The sequence below is a fragment of the Frieseomelitta varia genome, unplaced genomic scaffold (assembly GCF_011392965.1).
Source record: "Frieseomelitta varia isolate USP_RPSP 00005682 unplaced genomic scaffold, Fvar_1.2 scaffold_937, whole genome shotgun sequence".
NCBI lineage: Eukaryota > Metazoa > Arthropoda > Insecta > Hymenoptera > Apidae > Frieseomelitta > Frieseomelitta varia.
The window spans coordinates 270,735-282,231 of NW_025110742.1; the positions used below are offsets into that span (position 1 = coordinate 270,735).

General features: G+C 31.2%; 1 protein-coding gene and 1 long non-coding RNA gene across 2 annotated transcripts; one reads left to right on the forward strand and one right to left on the reverse strand.

The window, feature by feature from the left end:
• Positions 1–216: 216 nt before the first annotated feature.
• LOC122537899 lies at positions 217–1,600 on the reverse strand. Its single transcript, XR_006308724.1, has 2 exons — positions 1,520–1,600; positions 217–1,441 (listed from the first exon to the last, which is right to left on the reverse strand). It is a non-coding gene; the product is annotated as an uncharacterized LOC122537899 (long non-coding RNA).
• Positions 1,601–1,649: 49 nt separating this feature from the next.
• LOC122537898 (uncharacterized protein CG5098-like) lies at positions 1,650–8,867 on the forward strand. The gene is given in 8 exon segments (XM_043671550.1): positions 1,650–1,897; positions 1,899–2,001; positions 3,202–4,446; positions 4,527–6,638; positions 6,754–6,935; positions 7,026–7,344; positions 7,433–7,642; positions 7,937–8,867. Coding segments are annotated over 7 exon segments (4,287 nt in total). The 5' UTR covers positions 1,650–1,774; the 3' UTR covers positions 7,636–7,642; positions 7,937–8,867.
• The last annotated feature ends 2,630 nt before the right edge of the window (positions 8,868–11,497 follow it).

Consider the following 11,497-nt stretch of genomic DNA (forward strand, 5'->3'; position numbering starts at 1 on the left):
ATAAAAGAAATGCCACGGCATGGTAAGTATTAATGCTGCACTTAATTGTGGCTGTAGTAATATTTATTAGACGCAGCGATATGAATAATGATAAATTTAATAAATACGAAAGGTTTTTATAAAAATGTTTTAACCATGATGTATGTCAAGAAGGGAAAAGGTAATTAAATTACAAAGAAAAAATTAGGAAACAACAAAAGAATAATTTTTCAATATATTTCTGAATTATAGTATATATTGAATTTTCAAACACACTAACGATAATTTTTTACTTTCGGCAATAACTTCGAGTTTCACTTATTTTTAAGTTACGGATCAATGATCCATAGTTTTTCAAGTAAAGTACACACACGCGCTTCTACATTATATATGGCGTGTCGGATATATGGGCAGAATTTTAATGAAAGAAAATTTTGCGAATAGAAATCGCGAATATGGGCGGTGTTAAGGGTGGCTTTTAGTTCTCAATTATTTTTGACGACGTTACGAATAACTCTAACAGCGTCAACAATCAATTCCATAGAGAATAAATTTAAACACGAAATGTTTAACGTTGAAATGACTAATCACATTTCAAATTCTATTTCACGAACAATTACAAAAGATACAAACAACGCTTTTTTTCACGTATGTCTTTGACAAATAGATATATCTCAACGGAAACGATGATACTAGTACCAAAAGTGCAATATTTTTAGTAACATTTTCCTTTTGACAAACAAATTCAAAATGCGTACGTATGTGTATGTTTCGTACGATCTCATTAAACGGCTTAATGTAGAATACATTCAGAGAAATACAAGTTGAGAAACGATGAAAGAATAAGCTGAGTTTCTAAGTTGAAATTTTTATTGCTAAATATTTGGATAGTAGTAAAAAAAAAAAAAAAATAGCAGTGAGAATTCGGGGGGAAAAAAGATTGTGCATACATGAGGAAGGATGTGTACTGTGAACGAATGAGCGAGAAGGGGTTAACGAAAGAGGGAATAAGATAGAAACGTAATTCGCGCCGCCACCGCAAGGTGTCAGCATTGCATGCGGCTCGCTCACTAGCGGCCACCATTGTTGAAATTCTGCTTTGGTTGATGCCCCGACGATTTTTTGACCGAAAATTGTAAATTCGCCAGCCCCTGGCAAGGGCCCTGTGCGGAAGGTGCGTATCCCATGGTAATCCTCAGACCATGGCAAAGCCATAGCTACCGTCGGTGACGTGTTTCGCGATAAAAAGAGGCCCACCGGGGAAAGCCAGTGAAATCGAGTGTGCCCATCGATTTACACGAAAGAAAGAGGCACCCATGTCCGTGTCTCACGTCTTGTCGGGGTGTTGGTGTTGTGTGCGCTGCCTGAATTGTGCATGGTACGTGCGTGCATGCGTGCCGGTACAATGCAACGCGTCTGTCCCTCGCGCACCATGCAATCTGTCGATCTTAGATTCTGTTGCCTGAAATGAGGAAGAACGTTCGATTGCCCGAGTGTCCCCGAGAGTGTGAGATATTTGGGCGTCAGACACCGATCGTACGAATAACTTGGAGATCCTGAATTATACGTAGGCGCACGTTGTTCCGCGTGTCGGCAACACGCGATTCGCGCGTTATCGACGATACTGTCCAGGTGTGGGGAAACACTGATGTTGCATCTCTGCCTCGATGTTTTGCGTTGTCTCTCGTTGTGTGCAAATATCCCACACGGGAGTTAGACGTCTCTTCTTTTCACGGTTCGCACGTTGTGCGTGCATAGGCGTGTGCACACGCGAACGCACGTCATTCATATATGTATGCATACGTGCGCGCCCCTGAGTATTTTCCATGGGTGTATATGCACAGCTTGGTTAACTTGGTGCTCTCTCTTCGTGTATATGCGTGCTCTAGTGCGGTACGTTTACGCATACTGCGTGCCATTTGGAATTCACGAAAAAGTACACGAACTGTGTCCTGCTACCACGCCGTTGGATCAGCAAATCGGGATATACAGTGTTACACTCGCATGCCCATCGCTCCCCTCGTGGGGAGTAACGTCGGCTCCGGGGAACACAGTGTTATTTTTTTCCCCCCTATCGTGCCCGTGTGTAAAACCGTTAGAATTTTACGCCGATGTTGTTGTGACAGTTTCTTTTAAAAATACGTATCGTTCCGAATCGAACGATGAAACATTTTCGAAATGGACAAGGCTTGATGCTTTTTGAATTGTTTCCATCAACATTGACACCCTGACAACTATACTGTGATTTTTCATCATTACGTACTTAAAATCCGTTAACAAATATCGAATCGTTTGTATAAATTTTGTACTTTTTTTTTTTTATTTGGCTCAAATACTGTGAAGGGTTACTTTCAATTATGAACTGGAATTATGCTGTTGTTGGACAAGTAAAAATATTTTTCCTCCTTTCTTGTGAACTTCTCACGTTGGTATAGTCATAGATTATTATAATGCTATATTGTAATGCAAATATAAAATTATTGAAATGTAATATTCATACATAACATTGAATACGGTAAAAAATATATAAGGCAAATGCTATTTAAAGATGTAAACAGTACAACTACAAACTTACCCTGTTGCAGAAAAAATTTGTGCTTTGCGAAATATATAAATTATATAGAAATATTTTGATAGAAAAGATTTCTTTTCTTTTTATTTAGAATCAAATAAATTCGTATCTAAGTATTTAAATTTTGTATGTTTCACAAATTTATGTGCTTATATAAATTCATAAAAAATATTTATTGTCAACTAGTTCTATGTTTAGTTATTATCAGTATCAGCGTTATTGATATATTTTACTTTTATGTCAATTATTAATTTAACAAGAAATAAACATTCAGTTATTTATTCATATAAAGAAACTAGATGTTTAAATATCTTTTTATAATAATTTTTGAAATTAGGAATGTTTATGATTATAGATGCACATTACATGGAAAAACAATCAAAACTTTTAGTTTATATAATTTATTAAATAAACATCAACATTATCAATGTATATGTAATATTAATCAGTATTATGGTGTGAATTGTCAAAACATAAGGATTATTTCCAACAATGGCAATCATAATTTTTAGCCCTTCTTTGACATATAATATATCACAAGAATAGAAAAATATTATTACACGACTTTCTTTTATTTAACTTTTAAAATTCATTTGATAATAAGACAAATAATGTAATCGTTAATTCTCAGTAAAAATGTTTGTTTACAGGGCCATTTATACTTGAAGTTGCGCCAAAATGGGCGCTATCAAATAATTTCATGCAGTGGGATTACATACAAGAATTGGTAGCACATGGTGGTGTGCCTGATGTATATGATTTACATCACAAGGAAGAAAATATAGGTGTGTCTGATGTATATGATTTATGTCACAAGGAAGAAAATATAGGTGTGTCTGATTTAGATTTAACTTATGTTAATCAATTCATAAATTTCATACAACCAATAAACAATAACAAGATCGCAAACTCTAATATCGAAAAAGAAACAGTTGATAAATGTTTCTCAGAATTTTCAGAACTTGTGTTTAAAAATCACAAGGAAAGTTATAGTACCTGTCACAGTGACGATAATAAAATAAAACCAACTAATTTATTAAATACTAACAAAGTCATAGCCACTTATTCATTTTGCAAAAACAAAGGTGAAAATTTATCTGATACAAAAAAGGAAATTGATCATCATCATAAAATTGATTGTATTCCCTGCTTGTCAGAACAATCACATATTACACAGTACAAGACTTTGTCCAAAAGTTTGGAGCAGTATAAAGATACTTACAACCTTTTTTGTGCTTCTGAAGAAGACAAGCCACTTAATTTAGTAAAAAAACAAAAAGATAACAAAGGTTGTTGTAAGAAACAAAGTGAAGATAAAAAGAAACTGTACAATTTTACTGATACAAAAGTATCTTTAAAAAACTGTGCTATTTCAAATCAAACAAATAATTCCTTTAACATAGAGAATTGCTACAACACAAAGTACAAGGAAATAGACTATGGTTTATTAAAATTCTCAGATTTAGATGATTTATCTTCTAAATTAAAAACTGATAATACATTATTTAAAGCTCCAAAACATAAATTATGTAAAAATTTAGAAACAAAGTTAAATTGTGTACCAAATAAATACTTAGCGCAAGAAAGTATTCTTTCTGTTGATAAATATTTGAACAATAAAACTTCAGTGCTTCTATATGAAAAGAAAAATACAGATCTTTCTTTTGTACATTCATCTCTGAATGTCAAGAATACAAGTATTAAAAGTGAATCTTACTCAGACGAACAGATAAATAAGTCAAAGAACGCATATTTTGTAAGTACTTGCAAACCAATATTAAGTAATTGGGAGGATTTCGAAATGTCAGGACAATATCCGGGTCATAGCCGACCTCCGGTGGGCACACCTCCACCTCAGACAGTTTGGAATCATCTCACAATGGCACAGAGTCAAGGTAATAAAAATATATTTAATATTTTTACTATAAAATGATATATAAATATTATTTTTTTATATTGAAAATGTTTGTCTTAGTTTCAGGCTTAAACATTCATCCAACAGCCTTATCAGGTGCTGCATTGAGTCCAGCAGGATTTTACACACATCCATCTATGGCAAGAGCATCTCATATAACATCACAACTTACACCACAACTTGCACATACTCAAGCACCTCCAACATGGCATACACCAACTGTTCCATCAAAAACTGTTACACCAGCCAATACACCAGGGAATCCTTTGTTCAGTTTACAAATGCTGGTAGATAATAGGCAGAACCAAAGTCAGTATAGAAACTCACCAGGTTCACAAAGTACACTAGATTTATCATCTACTTCCGAAATTATTCCTGAGAATTATTCTCGAGTACCTCAAGACATCCCAATAAGTTTAACTGCAAGGAATGTTGATAAGGGTAGCAGAAATGGAAATATTATTTCTCCCCCAATACCTCTGAATGGAGAAACTTCATCTGATAGTGGAATTAGTTCTTCAGTTCCAACACCCAATTCTGTTAGTGAACCAGTTTCACTTTCAACTAAAGAAGTTACAACACCTAAAATAACAGTAAAAAACTTTGAAAGCAATTTAAAAGGAGTGGCAAATGTTCATGATAAAATTAAGGAAATTAATGTAGATAATTTTACGCAAAAAGTTATAAACTTACCACCTAGTGTAACAATTGAAAGGGTACTTCCGGAAAAAAAAGAACCTGAAGTTACAAAAAATAAAGATACATTAAGTGTTATTGCACAAGTACCAAGAAATGTTTTACCTGTTATTGTAAATCTTACCTCTAGAATGGACAAAGATGTGACAGATAGTCCGAAAAGAGAATCGTCTTCAGAACGAGATCGAAAAGTCGAAGAAACGAATGTCAGGTCACCTAAAAATTTACCAAAAAGAGGCAAAAAGGGTGTAGATTCTTTGTTAGAAAAATTAGAAGGTGGAAACAAAAAACTTGGCAGTGCAGAAAATATTGGATCTGTTATAGTAATGCCAGTAGAAGAAAAAGATACATCGAGTGTCAAAAGTATGTCTCCTGATAGACAAAAATCGAAATCTCCAAATAGGGAAGATGAAGTAGTATCTCCGGCGTTTAGTAATGACGATTCTAACGATAATACTAAACAACGCAGAAAAAGAAAACTAGAGAAACCTGTACGACTTAGTAAAGACTCCAAAACAGAAGTAGAGGATATGGAATTAGAACCTACAGAGCCAACAGAACCTAGAACAGGTGAATCAATACCAGAAGAAACAACAAATGCAACTCCAGTTGTAAAATTAGAAGACAACATTGATACAACAGAACAGAGAATATCTGAAAAAGCTGTAGAAAGTGTAGAAGAAACAAGTGAAGAGAATCAACCTATTAGAAGGCGGAGAAGTAGTGAAAGTACACCTCCTAGTTCGACACCATCGAATCAGAGGGTTAGAAGAAAATCTAGCGATGATGCTGCTGAACTTTCAAAAGTAACAAGTCCAAAACCTGTAAATAATACGAATCCGTTTAATGAAGTTGAATCAGAACTCGAAAAAATGTTTGCCGGTATTGTTGAGACAGAGACAGATGTCAAGAAGGAAGAATCAAAATCAGATCTTACAGAATCTGAACTTCAGGCCGGTAGCACAACTAAAGTCGAAAATTTAGAAAATAATGTATTGCACGCAAAAGAAACGCCAAATATAAATCCTACTGATGTTTCATCTACAGTCGATACTAAAATATCTGGAAAGAAAGGAAAAAAGACTAAAGTACAAGGTGGTAAACGAAAGATGTCTAGATCATCTGAAAATATTTTTGGAACTGTCGGTAATGATATACCTCAAAAGGAAATCAAAAAAAGAAAAATATCTAAGAGTTCAAAAAAACAGGACGCCTCAAAAAAGATTAAAAAAAATGCAAAGGTAGATGGAATAAGAGAAATGGCATACGATTCTGGGTCAAATGCAAGTTCTATTAGATCTCGTGGACCTGTAGTTCATGTTGAAGGTCCAAGGGACAGCCCATTAAGCATTCAGGTAGTTAATGCTCCACGGGAAGAAGAAGAAGAGAAAAGTAAAGAAAAACGAAAAAGTATTGGAAACGGTAATGCGGGGAGAAGTAAGAGACTCAGTCATCAAAACGATTTAGACTATAGAGGTGTGTATTTTAAATTTAAATATATGTTTATACAAATATATAATATATTTAAATATATGTTAGATATATGTCTATGTAAATTCGCAAATATAAATAAAATTTACACTTTATACAGGTAAAGTCAGTAGAGCGGGTCTCTTTAGTTCAACATTGTCATCGCGTTATGACGCGCACACAACAGATTCCACATGGATTTGTGTATTTTGTAAACAAGGTCCTCATTCTGTAATACCTGGGGATCCTGCTCGGCCACATCCTAATTTAGCTGGACCACATATAGCACCTGGAACATACACTGTATGTATAATATATTTTTTTTTTTCTTTAATATCTTTTAACTCAATTTTTAATTATGAATATTTAGAAATAATATTTTTCAAATTGTAGGTTCCAGCTGGCGTTTTGAGTGATTTATTTGGGCCATATTTAATTGGTAAAGAACGTTTAGAAGACGGTATTCTGTCGGCGGATGAACAAGAGATTACCACGGAACAGAAAAAAGGTGGTAAGAATAAAAGAAGTCTGAGGTATGCTGGTTTAGCTGATCAGTTCACTGCTAAAATGGGTAAAAAGAAAAGAAATTCCATTGAAAGTAATACCAATGCCATGTTTACTGGAATGACCGTACTCCCTGGAGAAGAACAACGTTGGGAAGTGTGGCTTCATGAACAATGTGCCATTTGGGCAGCCGGAGTGTACATGGCAGGTATAACAAAAACAACTTTCTTACAATTTATTACAGTAACAAAAATATATTATAAAATTTTGAAGAAAAAAATCGATTTATATCACAGGTGGAAGAGTAACAGGTTTGCAAGAAGCTGTATGGGATGCAGCAAAATCGATATGTGACTCTTGTGGCTTAACAGGAGCAAATATTGGTTGCGTTAAACGCGGTTGTAAAGCTGTTACGCATTATCCTTGTGCATTAACGAAAGGTTGGCACTTGGATACTAATCAGTATATACCGAAGTGCAACCTTCATCGGGTTACGTGAAACTTCGGTGAGTTCGCCAGTATAGGCTATTATGAAATAAATTATGTCCATTATTTTACAACTTATGGCTTTAATTTGGAGCACCGAATAATGATTAATAATCATAGAAATTCATGTTCACATTTATTTATAAAAAAAGTATATTAAAGGATATGTCAAAACGTAAAACAAAACATCTATATATAAATTCATATGTATTATAAGAAATATTTAACACTTTAATCTCTTGTTCACTGTGTCTTATACATAATCAATATCTTTGTTGAAAAATCAAGTCTAATTATTAATTTATATTTTTCAGCATTTAAAATTTTTGAGACGTTTTAAAATTACGCTTTGCATCATTCGATGCATAAGTGTGTTTGAAGTGTGAAAGTATAAATGTCAAATGTATAAAGGACAGACGTATGGTAATTTACATACACGAAGTATCAATATGCTCGACAGAAATATCTTCCAATGTACAAGATGTTCAAACGAGAATGCTGTTACTGTCTTAAGAATTTCAAATGAAAATGGAAATTAACGGAAATGAAGAAGTGGAAGTTCTCGTTAATTAAATTCAATTAATTTTCTTGGCCTGTGGCCTTGAACAGTGGCCTTTTCGACCTAATGTAAAAGGAAGATTTTTTAATTTAAAATTTGTAGTATAGACGAATCGTTATTGAGGAACAATGTTAATCAAAAAAGTATTTGCTTTTTTACTAATGTTTATGAAATTTGAAAACGTTACAAATTTTTCCCTAAAACATCATGTACGCAGGAATAAAATATAGGGCATATTGTACCAAAATTTGAACAAAAAATCAGAATTCGGCAAAAGAATGAAAAGCACTGAATTTCTCCTAAGTTGTATGTGTGTATATAAAATGGAATGGATTATTAATCAATTAAATTAATGGAATTTGAACATTCTTGACGCGTTTCGAAAGAAGTGTGGATAAGAAACATATAGACAAGTGTTCTCCTGTGAATGTAAGAAAGCATCTGTAAATAACAAAGTTCTTATATGGAAAAAGTAATTATTATATTATTATATACAATTTCAATGATATTACAAGACATTTTTTTGTTTTTAAGAATCATTATTTTAGTAAGCATGTGTAGTTATGTTCTTTATTGCGGGAAAGTACATTTAGTGTAACAATACTTATTTCTATTATAATTTTTTGAAGATTAATTGTGACATATAAATCTTATGTAGGTGTAAATAAAATAGATTTTCGCTCATATAATATTTCCCTTTATTTCTTAACCTTGTCTATTTTATAACTATACATTGAAATCATTTTTTTTTATTTAAAGAGAACGAGCTCACATGTTTACTTGAAAAGAGAACACTTGTAATAATTGTAATTATTGTTGTTAATATTATATTTCTAAGAAAAAGATGGACATTTGTTCTGGAAATATTATCTTCTCTTTTTCTGACATGTGACAATTATAACTTTACTGTATACTATAATTTATGAATGTGTGAAAGCAGTGATTAAGATTTGATAGTATATATACAATTTAGTGATTAAATTAATCGCTACTTATTATAAAATTTATGGTAATTATTACTGATTTATATTATTTTTTTCATATTAATATTATTGTAATCATCATTTGCACCGTCATTATCATCATTGTCGTTTTCATCAAATTTTATAACAATATAAAAGAATCGAGTTTTTATAATAACAAATATACGAACATTGATAATATTGATTCTCTTGATATATCAGGGAGAAATAGTAAAAAGCAGGAAAATTGTATAAAAATATATAGAATAAAATGTACATAATATTAATTTGAGTAGGAAAGAAAGGTGTATATGGACATGCATATATACACATAAATCAGCAAGTATGCGAAAAAAAAAGAGTTGCCATTCCTCTTCAAAGTTTGGCAAGAATAATCATTTTTAAAGTTAGTTATATAGATAAAAAAAATAAGTTGTCAAAGAAAAAAATTCTTTGTACATATATAACATATAGTAACAAATGTCTTGTAAAAAGAATTCGAAGACCGTAAAAAAGCATTTTATTTAGAACTTTTAAATAGTTTATCTGTTTTAACGTAAGGTGATAAACAATTTAAAAGTAAACGTATCTGGGTTCTTCTTAAACTCCTTACAGACATAGTTCGTTACTTTTACATGAAGGGCAATCTTTGTAAAATAAAAAACAAAGAAACAAATAGCCAAAAAATACTGCTATTGAGTTCAATAAAAAAAAGTTAAATTGTAAACAAAACGCTTATATTATACAATTGTGTATGAAAGGGAAACAAAATTCTATCTTAGATGAATAATTGTAATATTAATACTTGTGATACAAAAATATTTCGGGATAGAATGGTATGATGAATAATTCCAATATATTCTTTCTTTAAATCTAACTCTGCGTACATAGAGTACATACTATCTATATACTTCTGTACAGTTCAGTTTTATGGTTCCACTATAGTATTGTAAACATATTAGTCTATTTGTGGAAAAAAATATGAATCAAGATATTATTAGAAGTTTTAGGAATTTTAGAATTCTCTTTGTACGCATAGTTATATTAACATTTAACAAATTTTGAAAGTGACACGGCAAAATGTTTTATGATCTGTTTTGTATAAATGCTAAACTCATTTGGCTTGTAAATTGCGGAGATAATTTAAAACACTGATGCGCAAAAAATTTGAATATCACAATGCCTAAGTAATTTGTGTAAAATATAAATCTGTAAAATAAAATTGTCACATCGTGATATATGATGAAAGAGGTAACGGTAGTAATGTTCGCGAATTGAAAGTAGCAAAGAAACAATTATGTAATGTTAAAAAATTAATAGGTATTTTTATTCCTTGCCTATTTCTTAAGTCTAATTTAGTTCCGTATTTTTCCTCCTCTTTTTTGTTCGGTTTTCTTTCTTTTCTTGCTTTTATGTTGCTTTCAAAAGCCACTTGTAGTTTTATACATTTTCTGTGACCTGGTTTAATATTAGTAATCAATAGAAAAAGAAAAGTATCAAATTTAATCTATTTAGTAATGTCAGAATAGTAGAACAAAATTCGCGGAATGTATTTGAAGTCGATACAATAATACAGTTAAATATATATCTTTGTGTAATATAAATATAATAAATAATAAAACATGGTATAAGTCACGAGTCAGAATAACTATAGACAATTTCAAAATGGCCCTTTAAATATGAATGTACAAAATTTAAAAAAAAGACTATGGAATAAAATTCTCGTACTAATTTTGATTCCATTAATCAAAACAAAATAAGGAAGTATTACGTATAAAGAGCATGCAAATTTCGATTGCGTAATACAAATGTTTATGTACATGACACAAAAAGGATAGTATTATTTTAATCCGTAATATTTAATTTTTTTTTTTTTATTATATAAAGCGTACTAAAACGAATCTTTGTAAATATATTTAAATACAGTAAATCCTTAACCAAAATATACACTTTTGTATTGTGAAGATACCAATGAATTATAATTTTTTTCTTACGTATTGCACTAATGTATAATTTTAGGTGTTTTATATATATATATAAAACATAATATCGCGAAGAAGATATTAAGAATCAACCATGAAAATAGATATAGAATCTTTTATTCAGTAATTTTATTTCAATCAAAAATGATTTAAAGATAGAAATAATGAAAAATATTTTTAATACGGAAGACACGAAATTTTACAAAAACTGTAATTCCTGTAACATAATATCGTTTTCAGAAAAAAAGTGTAAAAAATCACGTGTAAGCAAATTTAATTTTAATTTCCAGTTATTTATTCTTAATTTTGATATTTAAATTATAATAGTAGAATTGTAGTGTATAACAGCAAATATTTTGTTTTGTTACATAT